The sequence below is a fragment of the Zophobas morio genome, unplaced genomic scaffold (assembly GCF_036711695.1).
Source record: "Zophobas morio isolate AGI-343-1 ecotype UQ-CSIRO unplaced genomic scaffold, CSIRO_AGI_Zmor_V1 ptg000014l, whole genome shotgun sequence".
Lineage (NCBI taxonomy): Eukaryota > Metazoa > Arthropoda > Insecta > Coleoptera > Tenebrionidae > Zophobas > Zophobas morio.
In genome coordinates, this window is record NW_026972119.1 from 1,438,186 (window position 1) to 1,455,856 (window position 17,671).

General features: G+C 32.0%; 2 protein-coding genes across 5 annotated transcripts in view; both read left to right on the forward strand.

Moving 5' to 3' along the window:
* The window catches only part of LOC135129140 (lachesin-like), a 344,494-nt gene that overhangs the window by 38,600 nt on the left and 288,223 nt on the right, over positions 1-17,671 (forward strand). The gene's annotated exons all lie outside the window — the stretch shown is intronic.
* LOC135128985 (protein YIPF5-like) lies at positions 12,601-13,323 on the forward strand. Of its 2 annotated transcripts, none has more exons than XR_010280486.1 (2): positions 12,601-12,674; positions 12,728-12,819. XR_010280486.1 is itself a non-coding variant. In XM_064056065.1 (2 exons), exons 1-2 carry the CDS (start codon positions 12,665-12,667, stop codon positions 13,295-13,297), a joined length of 588 nt encoding a protein of 195 aa, XP_063912135.1. In that variant the 5' UTR covers positions 12,634-12,664; the 3' UTR covers positions 13,298-13,323. The 2 variants fall into 2 exon arrangements, 1 of the variants encoding a protein (XP_063912135.1); XM_064056065.1 differs by having other exon boundaries at positions 12,634-12,674; positions 12,720-13,323.

Here is a 17,671-nt window from a genome sequence, read left to right on the forward strand (position 1 = left end):
AGTGAATGGTAATATCGCTTTATATGAGATAAGTTCGAATCCTGTCCCATATTCACATATAACCGTACTTTAAGTTGACTACCCTAATACGTTGAAGGGTGGAGTCGATCTCCGAGTCATCGAGAAAGTTTGAAAATGGATATAAGAAAATTGATTTGGAAATTTTATGCTAGATGATTATCAAATATTCAAGAGGGTTATATTCGGAGAGTAAACTTTAATTATTCGTAAGTTTTTAATGGGATTATCCAGTAAAATATGCAAGTAGTTGGAATGCAAAATGAAATAAATGTACATGTTGGATAACTTTTTACGTACCAATGCAAATCTGCAAATAACACGATTACTTCCCATCTTCGTCTGTACTGTTCGTAACGAATGGTGGAAAAAGTGCTGTATAAATTATTACAGTAACATTTTGCATGTAGGTACAGTTATTAATATTTATAAATTGGAATTTGATTATTTTGTAATTTTACATACATATTTACATTAAACGAGGAAATGCAACCTTATTTGAAAAGATTCTGAATATATAACAGTGTTTATTTAACTTTTTTTTAATCTTATAAAACTATGTAAAAGTAAAGATTATAATCGCACTCTCTAAAAGACATTGCCTGTAAGAAACAGCAACACAAAACAAACAAAAAGGCACAGATGACAAAGTCAGCGCTTGATGAAAATGATTGTGATATAGAACGAGGCGTCAGTCCTGGCAGGATGATTGAAGATGCGTGCCATTCCTCGTTACGGAAAATAATGAATAACGGGTAACGAAAGAAAAACATTAACTTAACATTGAATGAAAACTAGAAGCTTTACATATATATTCAGTAATATTTATAGGTATTTTATTGTTAATTTCATATCTGGTTTTAAATTTTAATTATATCAAATATTAATTATATTAATTATTATTATTGGAGAAACCTAAAAAAAATGTCGTATCTAATTTAATAAGTAGGTACATATTGTATGATAGGTTTTCAAAAATGTTATAAACATTATTTAAATAAACTACTACATAACCTTTGTTTCTATATTGAAATCAGACATTTCGCGTTGTAAAAATATATAACATTGCTGGTAAATATAAACCATTTTTAGTTATTAGCAACAATAATTAGACTTCTGGCCTAAAACAACAACACAAATTCGGAGTTCCGTCCAGTTGCGTAGAAATATCTACTTAATTGTTATTTAACTTTATCTTTATCCCGAAGCAGTTAATTGTTATTTAAGTTTAGTTGTAAGCGATATACATGGCTTTATATAGAAAATCCTGTCTGCTAATTAACAGCTGGTTAGTTTAAAAATATATCAATTCGAGTAATGTTATAAAACCTCTTCTTTGTAAATGTCGTCTCCTGCAATTGAAACCAAAGACATATTTCAACTTTTAAGATGAAGTCAGCACTCAAAAAATAATATATAATAAGAGCATAGATAATACTAAATTGATATTTGTGACAAGGATCTTCGAATGAAAAAGCCAACGTTGTTGACATTTCAATTATCTGGTGGCAACAAAGAAAGTTAATATTTGTATAAATTTTTTGAATATGTCAGTGACAAAAGTCTTGAGGCAACTGAAATAATAATTTGGAAAATTCTCGTGAACGAACAATCGTTTGTGAATACCAGAACCCTCTTTTTTATAATGGATAAACTCTCTGAGCCACCTGTTTTATTTTTTCTGTAACAACCAGTTTATTTAATTAAAAATAAAATTTTACATAGCAACCCTTTACAGAAATTGGATTAAAAAACCTCATTATAGAGCTTTTAACAGGGAAAGTAAGAATAACAAGTTTATTCGGTAGAAAAGTATCAGGACAAAACCACGATTTTGAGTTTATAAGAGTATTTACATTTAATTTCACTGGATACATATCTACAAATGTCTTATTTAAAAACAGCATCTGCATACAAATCAGTTCTTTTACCTCTGTTAGATCTACTCAAATGTATTACCTTACTCTCCACTCAATAATTTATTATCCAGCATTTAAGCACTATTATTACTTATTAACATTTAATAACATGTTTTTTTACGACACAGAAGTTTATTCATTTAGTTAAAGGATAAGCTCACTCAGTACAGACCAGCATTCGTCTAAATCCTCGCTTGTTATTTCCATTATCGTAACACTTCCTCATTTTTCTTAAGATCTAAGCTTCAGCCTGAGCAAAATATTAAGATAACGTCAGTGCAGGAAATTAAATCATTTACTTTATTCCAGAGAGATGTCCGTTGTAAACCTCACTTAGTACACCAAGTCTAATAAAAAATAATTATCGTAGTGCAGTCTTAAGTTCCGTGTTTGAATAGCGTGAGGTGAAACAATCAGCTTGTCGGATAGAGGGTGGTAGCGGCAGTAGATCCCCGTGCACTGAAGCGAACACTAACGATATAACCAGATATAACTTCACCCACCGGACATAACCTAATACTCATGATAAACTCTCGGAAGAGCGATTTAGCCCAGGTTAGGAAGTCTGGCCTGAATTCAATAGATTCAGAAGTGTAGAGTGCGAGAACTTTGCCAGACAAAGTTTGTTTTTCAACTGAAATTCGATATAATACCTCGCCTATTCCGGTTGGGGGCGAACTTTAAATCGCAACTTTTTTAAAAGAAATCAAAAACATACGGACTATCATCAACTGAGATCTCACTTAGTCCTGAAAATATTGTGTTATGGTTTATGGGTCCACTTTACTCTCATTATGTATCTTGCCACAAATTTAATTCAAAATAATACTAGGAGAAGAGAGGGGACTTTAATATTTTGTAACTGAAAGATACTACTGTTAGAATGGAACATTCACATTTAGTACAATTCAAGAACATAAGCGAAGTTAATTTATATGCCCTCCAACACCAAAAGGGAAAATTGTATCTTTTCATGTCCAATGAAACATATTGTAGGGTGATAATGATTTTTTACGTTTTTATTACCCTGTGAACAGGTAATACATGTTTCCTCAATATTTGACAACTTCTAAAATATAAAAGAGTACGTCTCCCATTTCCGCCTTCTTGTAGTTTGTGTGTTGGCGATTTTCGTAGAGAAGTAATTTCCGAATATATAGGGCAAATTACCGTGAAATTTTAGATTTTTGCCAAAATAAAGGAAAACGCTTTTTCTAATTTGATCCTTACGGTAACACTTAAAACTGTCTGTCTGTCTGTCTGTCTGTCTGTCTGTCTGTCTGTCTGTCTGTCGTCTGTCAATTTTTATTAGACAGGTAATCTCCGAAACTGCTGGATCTATTGTTGTAAAATTTTATATCTATGTTAAGAATATCGTGTAGATGCCAAAGTGCCCACCAACCCACCAACAATGAGATGACCACATCTTCAAAGTTTACGATAGTACATAAACACTATTTAATTTTATAAAATAAGATACTCCTGCACTTGTGGTTTATGAATCCGTGTTGTGTTTTTACCGTAAACATCCAGGTCTTTAGGAAAGAAATAAATAAAAATTGAATCATAACATTTTACAAATTAACTTTCATTTTCGAATGCTGTGCAACTTTGCAAATACATAATGTTAAATACAGTTGCCGTAAAAATATTAATGACGTTGTCTCAATATTTTGCTGAATATATCCTACCTAAAATAAGCAAACTCTTATAACCCTTTTCTTATAGTTTATCAATGGATTCATAGTTTTTAGTATTACTTATACAAGTTAACATAAAACAATAAATTAGTAATTTTTTTATCAAATCAAGAGCGAGTCATCCTAGTTTCATTAAAATGTGAGTATACAGTACTATTATTATTAACATTATACTGCAACCTATTCAAACTGATATACGTGTCCTTGACAACATGTTGATGATGTCATTAGAAAATTTTGTTATGGAAGAACTCACTTGAAACATAGTCCTAGCGTGCTCCTTTACCTGTACTTTAATTGTCCACACATATCTTTATTTCAACTTATAGGGTTTATCATTATAAAATAAAATTTATCATTCTTCGAAGTAATATTTGTTGGACTGTACCGTATAGGTGAGAAAGTTCTACCGAAATAACCTTTGATCAATTTTTTTTGTGAAGTACAGGCTTCCGGTTTATTCTTTTTGAGGCTAAACTGTAACGTATTTTGTCGCCCAAGACATGACATTATAGAGATATTATTGCCTACCCGGGAGTAATGTTTAGTTTTTTGTTAAACTATCTGTTTTTAGTTATTGTTGTTGGTTGAACTAAAACTTAAATAAATTATTTTAGTGTTAAAATGCTATTTTTACTGTTACAGACATACGGAACTGGCAAAAAAAAATGTATTTTCTCTTGGTAACACCGAACTTTTCAATATCTCATATATGTATAGCTGGAAATTTTAAAATTTCATCTTGGTCATTTCAGTCTAATTTTTCATTTATAACTGGTGATCAAAAAGTTTTCAGATTAGAATTGGCCATAGAAATATTTGTCATGTCTTTGATTAAACTGTAAAAGTAATATGCATAACCTTTATAAAGGTTATATGTACATGACTTTACAGTTATACCTTTATAAAGGTTATGTATGACTTTTACAGTTAAATCAAAGATATGGTAAATATTTCCATGGCCAACTCTAATCTGCAAATTTTTTGATTACCCTTTATAATTAATCAGGAGTCTGTCTACTAAAAGATAACGTTTACTTGACTACGCAAATACCTAGCAGAAAACATGAGAAGACACCAATTGTCTCAACTTTTTCTTTTCAAGTTTTTGTGTGGAGTTATAAAATTTTTGTTGATAAATTATCAACAATTTAGATTGTCGAAGTGACAGTAGTGTATGTACCCCAAATGGCATAGTCCAAGAGTTTGCGACCGATTTACTTTATATATTTCAGTACTCATGAAAATTAGTGTATGAAATTTTGAGTACCTGCAGAATAAGTTGCCCATTGTAGCATCTGATACTGGTTGGAATAAACAACCTCAAATTTACAAAGATTTTTTGCGCCTCTGGTGGGGGTTTTGGTGACAAACTTATTCATGGGACCAATTTACTTTTAACTATGTTTAAATTTTAACATTGTTCAAATAACAGATCAAAAGTTAAAACTTTTCATTATTCAGTAAACCTTTTGCAAGGGTGAAAGTGTTTTGTCTATATTTTTGCAATATTTTTTCTTCATAGTAAATACTCGTCTTCAAATGACAGACCTTTTTTAACCCTTTTAGTCGTCAGAATGGGCATTCTTTATTCAGTAGATATGCAACGCTTCATCCACGGATTTTTATGAATACTGGAATGTTCCGAGATATTTATTAACTCTAAATATAGGTTTAATCCCCATGTTTAGTTTTAAATAGGTGTTAAAACTTAAAAACCCTCTAAACAAAAACAATGAATCCTTATAAAATCTGAAATTGGTTAAGATTCGCTGCGAAGGTCGAAGCGCAAAGATAGATGATTCCTAAACCAACTTCTGTTATGAGTTACGAACAATCCCGATTAAAACAGTTTTCAAGTGAAAAAAATCGCTTCGACATCCATTTGGCAGCTACAGTGCCACAGACAGACAAATTCTTCAAAGTTATAATAACCCTCTTTTTTGGCAAGGATTATTAGAATGGAATCTCTCAATTGAAAAGCTTTTTCTACAAAATCAGATGTGTATTTTTTTACATAATATTGGCTACATATGTAGGTACCTACTTCCAATGCGTTGATGTGTGTTTTTTAAAACTGAACATAATGTGTACTTACTTTCTGTTGTTCAAAGTTAAATAAAATGTCCCGTTATAAAGTAAATCGGTCGCTACCTCGTGGACTAACATACCATACGTCCAAAAGTCATCTTGAGGTGGAATTTTAGAAATGTTTTCGGGAAACGGCTTTGCTTATAGCTAAAGTCGTCCTAGTAAAAGTACTCATTCAGTAAAGTGAATTAAATTTTTCCAATTGTGGAATAACTAAACCAAAGATAGTTTGATTTACGAAATCAATTTCTCCCCATATCTTTTAAGGTCCTGTATTATGTAAACAAGAGAACTCTGTATGCAATAACTACAATCAACAAACTCAGTGTTGTGCATAATAACTTAATAAAACCTGGAAAGCAGCCACGACTGAAATTCTCGCATTTAATGCAACCCAATTTAAAATGAAGTAAGAACAAAACAATTTTTGTGTAAATGGCAGTCAGTCTGTTCGGCAATTTGAACGCAATTAATGTTGATTATAATATTTTTTAGTTATGTGCATTTAATCAGTGTACACATTGCTTAACTGAAAATTTTATATTTAACTGAATCTTGAGTCGTGGGTTGAAACTGAATTTAAAATAATACACCGGGGTGTACCTTTAAGGTAGTAAAAGGACATTTTGCCTTAGGACAGGTCGCTATTTCCCACTCAAGTTTAAAGGTTTTGTTTCTACAAAGAGCACCCCTTAGTAGCCTCTTCAGTAGTTTATATTAAATATGGACCGTTCAAACACTTCCTAACTTCTTGTGGCTTCATATAAAGTTTCCCCATCAAGCACGCACTGTATTTCAACCTCGAATAAACTCATCGATTCAACCACCTAATTATGGACTTTTTACGTCTTTCCAATTATTTTTTCAGCACAATACACCCCTTTGTGCTTATCGAGCTACTGGAAACTCTGAAAAACTCCGCATAATGATATAATCGAACCACGATTATCAGTCGGATCTGACGGGGGTGGAAGAGTGGCAGCAAGCGCATTTAATTTTTCTGATATTCTTTATCGGTTTCACTGGTTTTGTGGGGGTGAACTTCGTGTATTAGTAATAAACCGTGGGAGGTAGGTGTGTAGAATTGGAATGGATTTTTAATTGAGGTCTACCTACTTGTTCAAAGTTTGATGCAGCGCCTCGGGGTGTTACGCCCACTCATGTTCTGCATGCATTTTTTACAAAGATAAAAATGGAATGTGGAAAGAGAGATTTAGGAAATGGAAAATGAGGGCTAGATAATTGGGCAAAAAAAAGTTCAGGTTATTATGAGAAGAATTACTACGGCCTGAATTATGATATTTTTTTATTACCTAAGTACTCCTAATTAGTTTTTTTGTTTTGTTTTTTAAACAGGCGATGTTGTCACGTTTTCACTATTCGTGTTTTTAAACTTTTTTTTATGGCAGAACTGATGAAAACTCATTTCTTTTTAGATTTAAATTCTTCTATTTCTTTTGGCTGTGCCTACAAATGGCCTTTAGTGTTTCACTTCATAAATATTCCTCAATGCGCAGCTTTTCTTTATAAACTGTCTTTTATTGCCTTCCTCAAAAGAAATTGGATAGCATTAAGTGGTGATTCTGAATAATTGTTGTCTTAAGTGAATTAAAAATAGATAAAAGTATTTGTTTCAAAGACGTACCGTCGTACAAAGGCGAATGTGTTATTAGTTGTTTTTTTTTATGTTTAATAGTAAAAAAATAAAAACCCTAGAACGCGTTCTTTATTCGCATTTTAACGATAAATGCAAAATTTCACAATCAACGCTATTTTTACGTTGTCCACTGCCTGTGAAATTCTGAAAACACAGTAAGTTTGAAATTAATGTAAATACAAATTGACATGAATTTGTATTTACATTTATTTCTTATTTGTATTCAGTTCTTCCATTATTAATAGGTAGTTTTTCTCCTTTGTGTATTGCAGTATGTAACATAGTTATTTGGATTTCGAACATACAATTTTTTTTATCAACTTATAAACAAACCAGGTTATAATCTTTTTCAATGTGAATAAAATACAATTCTAGACAACACAGATTAATAAGTATAGCAGTTATAACAAAAGTCTGACAGGATTATTTACGGTATTTAGAATATTGTTATGTTTATATTGGGCAACAAAATTATAAGGAACTTTGAATGACGTTACCACACAATGTTATATTACAGTTATATAACATCAGTATTATAATGGTACGCAACATAGGCATGCTACTGTTATGTACCAGTACTACAATGCGGTTATATTACACAAGTATTGCTGTATTATATGTATGGTGATGATATGTTGTAATTACATCAAAAAATTATAACAAAATCTGTTGCTGTCATATAATAGTGATACTGTAACTGCAGTACCTACATGAGTGTAACAATATTATTTAACATAGTTATGGTGACGCGTTTATAGTGATGTTACATCGCAGTTATTATATAACAACACAATCTTTAAAAATGTTGTGATATGCATGTATCGTAACGTAAATATAATAACAGAGTGTTATTAAATACTAATTTAATTTAGTTACATTACAAAAACATGGTACAGGCCCTGAAAAGGAGTCCTCTACAACATAACTGACTAATCGCTAAATATTATTAAAAAAATTAACAGTAATTTATGTTATCGATCACATATTGTTTCCTACCTTTCCAGAGTTTATTGTGCAGCGGTACGAGTTTAACACTTTTGGGATCAACGAGAAATTTTGAAATTAAACTAGTGTTAATAAACAGTATAACGACCGTCAGAACCTTCAGCCTCCTCTCATCCTCGCCTGCATCGCCGGTACCTATTTTCCCATGCCAGGTGACGTTGCATGTTTATTCCTCAGCACACTATTCGACCATTGTCCACATAAAAGTACTTCCGACCTACTTATCGACAAATTCAGCTAATCTAAACACGAAATCTGTCCTAGTTGTTTATTATTAGTACATTTGTTATTATATAATTTTGTAATATGCCAAATATATTGCAGAAATATAACAAACCATTCATATATATACATATAGATAGTCTCATCCTTTAGTTTTCAGCGTGCAATCCGACGGCAGGCGAATAAGAGATGGCGCACCAACGCTTGCCTGTCAAACTTCGTAGAGTAACTTCGGCCCTAGTCCCTGGCCTAGATCACAGAGTATAGATATATAGCTAACGTATACGGTAGATGTATATCTCTATTGTGCCTAGACTACTCGCACAACACCAACAAAATTTCTTTTAAATCTACGATGCGTTAGAAAATGGGGGGAAGAAAGTACGACTCCTTCTTTCCTACCCGTGAAAATGTCACAATAAGTACCACTAAGTAATTTACAAAGTTACCTGAAGCTTTTCATATATTTTTAATCCGACCAGTATTCTATGGACCCATCCGACTATGCTGTACTAAACTTTGCAACGGTTGTCTGTTCCACTTTGGGTTGGCAGCGTAGAAAACACATACCTAAGCATTAATTTTATATGGAAAAATTTGTGGCCATGGTGTCAGTTATGAAAAACCAATTACATTGAATTCGTAAAGTTTTCCCCATTCCGCATCTGTTCTTGTTAAAATTCTGTTCTTGTTAAAATTACATAGTAAATCGGATTATGTCTTAATTTTCATAATTTAGACAGAAATACGAGCTGCACTTTAAATTACTTACTTACCTGGCCCAGCTGCCAAAATTTCACAGTTTGTTATTACTTTGTAATACTCAGATAACATCTTACACATGTTCTAATTCTTATTATCGATTTTTTGTTTTTAACGTATTTAAGCCGTAATGTTTCTAAGCATATTACATTTTTCGTGTCAAAACTGAAACTAGGAATACAAGAACATTTTGTATTTTATGCATCCTTAGTTAGTCAGGTCATCACTGCACTTTTTTATTAGTATCCAAAATGGTTCCGACTAAGAAAGTCGTTCCGTTAATGTTTTGTTGGAAACCCCGTACTATTCGTTTAAGAAGTTAAATAAAAAAGTCAGTATCCACCCTGTAAATATATATATTAACGAATTTTGAGAGATCGTTAAGATTACAATGATATACTTGGATAACGAGTGTTCAGTTGAAAAAGTCATCCAGTTGACGTTGCTTTGTTGATAGAACAAAACGCATCAAAAAACGTGTATGTTTTAAAAATACATACTGTTGTGTATAACTGCCATTTCCGTGTAGTCGGGTGTTATCACTTAAATTTTAGGTTTATTGTAGACATAACCAACTTGATGATATTTTTAATTGAATATTCGATATTTATTTCATTTTCAAATGATAAAAAAAATATATTTATAAACATAAAAGAATTAAAATAAAAAACTACCACCATTTTACGACCGTTAGAACATATACCAAAATAACTGCTTTTAACACAGATTCTGTTGATAAAATAACGTGTGAGTGCTTTATTTCAGTCAGTTTTAATTTTCTTATGTTTATAATTTTTTTTATCAAATTATACAAACAGTTTCATCACTGTATCACCATATCGACGCCAATACAACCCATTTTAAAACTTTCAACAATAAAAACATCAGTCAATTAAACAGTGATAAAAACATAATGTCATACCTTTGGTGTGCAGTTACTTATCTGCTTTTACAATGGAAATGTGGAAAAATAATATTGATGTAAAAAAAAATGGAGGAAGATTGTAACAAATGCATGGGGACTATCGGGGTTTGTGTTATACTTATTACCCGTCACAAAAATATGTAATGACGATAGTGACTTTAAAGATCAAAATTTTGAAGACAGACATAAACAATGAAAACTGTTAGATTTTAATTACAAAATTCGTATGGTGTTCATATTCATATTTTCATAGCAAAACATAGGTACATTTTTTTTTTTAGTTTTATTTATGCACTTACTATTTTTTTCTTATTTTAAAGCTAAAATATAAAAATAGATTTCTTAAAATCTATATTTACTTTCAGTTTTAGGAAACAGTTTTAAGCAAATTTACATTATTTTTGAATTATTCAATAATTTCTTTCTACAAAAACATAAAATTTCAGTACCTACATTAAAATTATTTTTGCCAGGTTAAAAGTAACATGAATTCCTTGTAATTAGCAGGTATTCTTTATTAATGTTAGGTAACTAATTTCCTATTTCGTGGACAGTTGACGCGTTTATAGGACTGGACAATACTTAAGGACACTTTTGAAAGCTTTTGACAGAAGTCACCATAATATATCTTTTTGCAGGTCTTCTGAGTAAATTGCCGTGTTAGTGTATCTTAAAAGTGCGAGCGAATAATAAAATAACTTCATTCGTACTGTCCTAATGCAAAGCCAAGGAAGTATTGTAATAGGGTCCATCGGACGAATAGCTACTTTCATGATTTCTCGACGTTTCGTCAAACCTAGGAGTACCTACAAAAATGTTTGTGTCGCGTTTCCGTCTGTCTGTCGTCTGCCTGACGTCTGTGATGATTTTTATAACATAGAATGATAATCTCCGAAACTGCTGTCCAAACTCTTTACTCAACAACAGCAATGGTAAATACGACGATTCCTTAGCGCGGCGGTAACGATGCCGCCCTCAGAGTTGGAATGCGACAATGGTCGCACAAATGCAAAAACTGTCGTACGTTTGATTCCGCCTCATAGGCCTATCTTTTTTAACACTGTTACTGCTGTTATATACACCCATGTTGAATTTTATACCTCATGTTAACTTCTGTTAAGGTGCAAACCCAGAGATGATTTTTGCGGTGAAAATAGCCATCAGGTTCTACTTTAATTTCCACTACCTACCACTTTTTGCAGTAAATTGTTAGTTTGAGCTCTAAAAAATAAAGATTATCATTTAGACTTGCGTTTTTGACTGCATAGTTTTAATTTAATCATTAAATACGTTTATTGCAGTTTTTAGAAAAGAAACAGAATGATGGAATTCAAACATAAATGAAAAAAATGAAAGATAATTTCACTGAAATTGTATTTTTGATGTCTACGTGAGAATGCCTGTGTTTATAAATCTGCCAAAAAAAATTTTAAATTGTCCTCTTGCCGGTATGAGACGGTGTGGGAATGCGCAATTTTTCTGTTGTCGATATGCCTTTAATATATCCATCAGTGACCATTTCCACTTTTTCTTTAAGTCTACTGTGACAAGTTGTCGAATTTCGGTCACTAAAAACCAGTCTGTTTTACATGGCTGCCTATAATATTACTAACAAAAATATCCACATAATTTAATTTTTTTAAAGAAATATCCTATAATTTAAAGCATGAGGTTTAATAAAATCGACAGAAGACGACCTACCTTACATGCAGTAAAAATTTCAACGTTGAATCTTTGCTCAAACATAAATTAACATAGGGTATAAAATTTAACATGGGAATGCCTATGGCCACTTTTAAAAAAGATGCACTGTATATTTTTTATGTATAGAGATTACCACAAATAAAATGTTGCAGTATAGATTTTCAAAGGAGCTGGACCACATTTCAGGGGCGAGGGAGGTTCAAAATAACGTTCGGTCACTTTTTTTTATCACTACTCTTTTATTCAAAAAAAGCTGGACGAGCTGAGAAAATCAGGTTCTCATGAATCAATGGAAATCAATGGGATAAAACATTCATGTTACTGTCATTTGTCCAATTTTATTATGAATAAAATCATACCAGGTAAAAAGAAGATTCAACTAAACGAAAGCCGATTTGTTAGCCTCCAAAATTTCAACTCCTAGAAGTGGTTTAATGGAGTAGTAGATGTCAGTGTAAACTACCCACTTATTAGTGATTAAAAATTAGATTTCTGCTCGATAACCTTAAAGAAAATAAATCACTATGACACCACTACATTGAATGACTAAAAAATACTCCTAAAATTTTCAGTAAGCTATATTGTCAATCATTTGACATTTCCAGGTTAACTATACTTCCATAACAAACTTTTGTTTGAAATTTTAGTAACACGTCATACAATGGACGAATGTAAGTGAAACTGCCATTTACCTCATTATGTTAAAACAATTCCAGATTTTAAGGTGAAACTGACATACTCAAGTCCCTTTTCATATTATCCAGATGCGGAAGTGGAACCTTCTCTTCTCCAAGAACTTGAGATCAATTCTGACCAAATCCTGCAAAAAATTCAAATAATTTGCCACTTATCTAGACACCCTGACGATGAGTGTCTTCTAAAAGACCCAGATTTGAGTGGTCCCCTTTTTCTATACTTACTTCTGAGTACCTGCTCGTTTTTATCTGGAAATAGTCCGCACTTTGGTTCTGTGTATGGAATATCTGTCGTTTCTTGCGTGTTGATGTACTGCTTGTTGTCACTGATGTTTTCCGAACATGTATTTCCCGTAACAACCGTCGCTTCGGTCTTAGGTTACAGCTTAGTTCCCATTGTCGCATTATCAGCGTTCGGCATATTTTACCCTTTGAGAAGCTTAGTAGGTATTACTTTGGCAACTTCGTCGGTGATTTGGTCGAGTATGTCGGCTTCGAGGTTGTTTGTGACTGTGCCCGGGAAGTGGAAACAGCAGCCGTTGGTGGCGTATCCATGTGCCGTGGTGGCCGCAATTTATGTGTTAATATTGATGTTTTAATTAGAAATAAAAAAACTATACATCTTTTTATTCTATTTTAGAACCATAATCTTATTTATAAGCACCCAAATGCGGGCTTAAATTGGCCTTTTTAGCACAAATCTGTCAAAAATTGCTAAGCAACAATTGATTGTTCATTTACTCTAATCAATTAATTATTCAAACACGCTTCGATATTCAACGTTTTTCTTAAGTTGGAAAAACAATATTTTATCAAATCATTACCTGACCGACTTCAAATTCTTCTAAACTTTCGTTTGAATAAACGTTTTCCGCTTCTTTAATTTACATTTTGAAAAACGAATTATCAAATAATCAACGTGGTATCCATAACAACATCAAAATAATAGCCAGCTATGTATTAAAATTCGCATCGGCACAATTCACACAGTCTTGCCGAAAATACTCAATATTTCGTTAAAAATAGTTTATAAACTAAAATAGAATAAAACGTTGTATGTACCACGTGCATAATTGTCGATTGTGGCACTCAGGAAATTAAAAGCCCTCCTTCGTCGGGCTTTAAACATTCCCTCGTGCCACAATCTCCCTGATTATGCCCTTAATACATAAATAACTATTATTTGCCGAATAAGTTAACTATGTGTCACCTACCAAAAGTTATGTGTAAAAATCTGGTGAGACATGCTGGACTGAAGATAAGCTACAATACATTCCTAGAAATTCACGTAATTATTTATTTTTGAGAGACATGTACATGACAAAATTATATTATAACCTATATGAGCAAATACGTAATATTCAACCACGGATACGTTACGTGTAATACACGATAAAATGTGGAGTGATCATTTAGACCAGAGATCAAATGACGTACAAGAGAATATTGTATACTGTGACATTGGGCGTTAGTCAAATTAGTCTCATTAAATTATTATCAACGTCAAAATAAAAAACTAATAAGAAAAACGATGTACAATACATACAGATACGTTTTATTACTAGACAATGTAGCACTTTTTTTGCTTATCTCAGACATAAACCAAAGAAAAACAAGCCAAACTCGTCCATATGGAATACGGAATCCTTTGCTCTATTTGTGTTGTGTTCGCACATATTCGTGCATATACGAATAAGCATTTTCAAGATTGGATTAATTCTAACCAAATATTTTAGAACAAAGTTACGTTATGGGGCAACAAAAACTAACGATAAATTGTAAGAACGTGTTAGAAGCTTATTCACTAAACAAATTTTGTTTTGTTTAAAATCGGTGTTTTTTCCTGAATAGACTTTTGCACGACTAAGATGGCCGCCGACACAGTAATACCACTGAAGTGAAAAAAAACTGTAATTTTTGTCCGCATTCTACTTAATACGATGAGGAAACCCAATTTGACAAACGAAAAGCGAACGGCATATTAGCAAAGAAAACTTTGTAGGTAGAATCGCTTGCAAATATTGACATTTTATAACTTCGTAGTACTAGTAGTTAGTTCTAGGTACGATATATAAATTAAAAAAATACGATGAAGGAATGTCGGAATAAATATTTTTTTAATGACTTATTTATCTTTGAAAATTTTGAAACTGCAAATATCGAAAGTGACTCAGTTATTATAGAACAGAGGGTAGTATCTTTTGTAATTTTGACTTATTGACAAAACTGTTACTAGTAATAATAATAGTTATTGATCAAAGAAATTATAAAATTATTATAGAAAATTACTAATAATAACAATAACAAAATAAGTGAATAACACTTTAAGGACAAATCAAAAATAGTAAATTGTAATTCGACAAAATGTCAATGACGTAACTTTGATATTATTGCCTACAAGAATTTCAAAATTGGTTTTTCACCAATTTTGTAAAATTCACAAGGTGGCTTCTTATGATTGGTTAATGCAGTAGATCTTCCACTTTACGATTAATTTCTACAAAAGTAGGTATTTTTTATTACTTGTTTTAATCAAAATTAAATATTTGAGTGGGAAAACCAGGTGAATCTGTAATTTAAAATGGCTAAATTTATCACAATAAATTTGCTCTTTATCAACTGACCCTTGGATTATATATTTTTGTCATGCATCATGCATGTCACATCATTGTTTTCCATTTTTTACCTGTGTTAGCCTTTGTTATTAGAGAAAATTTGTTGTTAGTAATTAACATGCTATTGGCAAAGATGTTGTTATTTTGACACAAGCGGCAGTCCACACTTTTTTGTTTCTAAATAAGTGTGCAAATGCCAAAAACTGCAAATAATTTTCAAATTACTTTGATCTACCCTCTAAAAACTAGATAATAAAGCTTGTGAAATTGACAATTGGAACAGCTTGCTGACAACAAACTAACTGTTATGTAGTGGATTATTTTCCAGCTCCAACTGATAAAGTAATTGAATTTTTATTTCTGTTAATTACATCATTATTGTTTATTAATAATAATAGAAGCACTTTTTCACTAATGTCACTAATATTCTTCTCACGTTTCCATTTTTGACAAGCCTTTTATTTTTCGTAAATCGCTCACAATTTTTGAGGAAATAATTTACCTATTAATTGCTCCTAATGCTTCTTGCTCGACGTCCGACGGCAATTTTTCTTCTTCAAATTCGTTTTCATACATTTTTTCTGCGTCCACTTTTGTAAAAATAAAAAGTTCATGAACAAGCTGTATAGCAACTCATAACTACACTACGATCATAGACTACAATGAAAATAGAGCTTGATATTTAAATTTCTAAAATTTTTTGGTATCGTTTTCATTCTGCTATAGAAACAAGTGTAATACTTAAAAAACCCCGACAAAAAATAACCTTTAAAAAATCTGAAAATGATTAAGAAAACTGATCCCTTCACCATTGCGTTGGAGATTAATAAAATGAACTCTCTGAGTTGAGGTGACTCTAGCTTCAGCTGACGTCTTCGTTCATCTGTCGGCCAGAACCATATTATGAATTTTGTGGAAGTTTTCCTTTGAAAAATGAGGACCTAAACCACAATACACTTGTTTTCATTTAATTCCTAAACGAAGAATTACTAACAGAAGGACTTGACATTATAGAAACGTCTACGAGAAGTCTACTTGAAGTCTACATATGCAGTTACTGCTTTTTCTTCTTTCACCCTCCAAGACAATGCAAACTGAGTTATTAATCAAACCACCCTCGTAAGAACCTTCTCGACTGAACCGGCTTTCCAAAAGAAACCGCAAAGCATCCTTTTGGAGCTACGGTGCAACAGCGAGACACAGAGAAATTAGCTGATGATCTGGAAATGATTGAAATGATTGTCGTCAGACATCGTTAAGAACCATCCCGAGTAAACCAGCTTACAACTAAAAAACACCGCTTCGAAGTCACACAGAAAAAGAGGTCGAAATTATAACACCTCGGTTTTTCAGTCGGGGATTAAAAAAAAGAATATTATACACGACGATAAAGGGAAATTAACTTCTCGTGAAAGATAATTCTCACGTGACTATTGTCACTCGAGAATTAACATCTACACCCAATATATAAAGAAACCCTTTATCGTCTTATGCATTCACCGAAGAACTAAAAAATATACTACTTTAATAGAAAATGATCAAAATTCAATAATCAAACAAAGCTGAAAAAAAAATATTAAAGTTTCCAAACAAGCAAAATCAATGATCATTGACACACTGTTTAAGGACGTCAATAACGGGTATTTCCCCCACGAACCTCTAGGACTGCTGCCATTCTCCAGGCCATCCCATGAAATAAATTGTTTGTGTATTCTTCTTGGATATTCTCTCATTCCTTTAAAAGCACATTCTGAAACTCATCTAAGGTGTGGGGTGCTGGTACACTCAATTAATATGCTGGTCAAGAAACAACATCAAAAATAAGTGTAGTAAAACGTCGAAGCACTACTCAGAAAAATATTAGCTGGCCCATTTTTCATGCCGGTGAGTGTACAATAAACAACTATTATTATTATTAGAGTAGTGTATTACATCGTGTATACATCTCGCGAGAAAAGTTTAGTCACGAGGAGCAAAGGAGCAAATGACTATTTTTCTCAAGCGATTTAGAAGCATAACAGGCGAGTTTGATAATATGAGTAATCTTGGGTGAATATTGGATTTTTTAAAATTGAATCTTGGCAACTGTCAAAATCACATTGTTACTCAAACTAACTTTAATAAATGTGGCCATTTTTTTAAGTAATTTAGTTTTTCAATAATCTGTAAATACTTTATTTATTTTGTGAAAATCCTTACGTACATACGAGTTTATATTTGGATTCATCACACAAAATACATAAGAATTAGCTCTCAAATTGAAAACAATTTTTCGAAATTTAGAAACCGTAGGCCTCTGTAATAATAATTGAATTTGGAACGTTAGAATGGTTAGATTAAGATTTTTTTTGGGGTTCC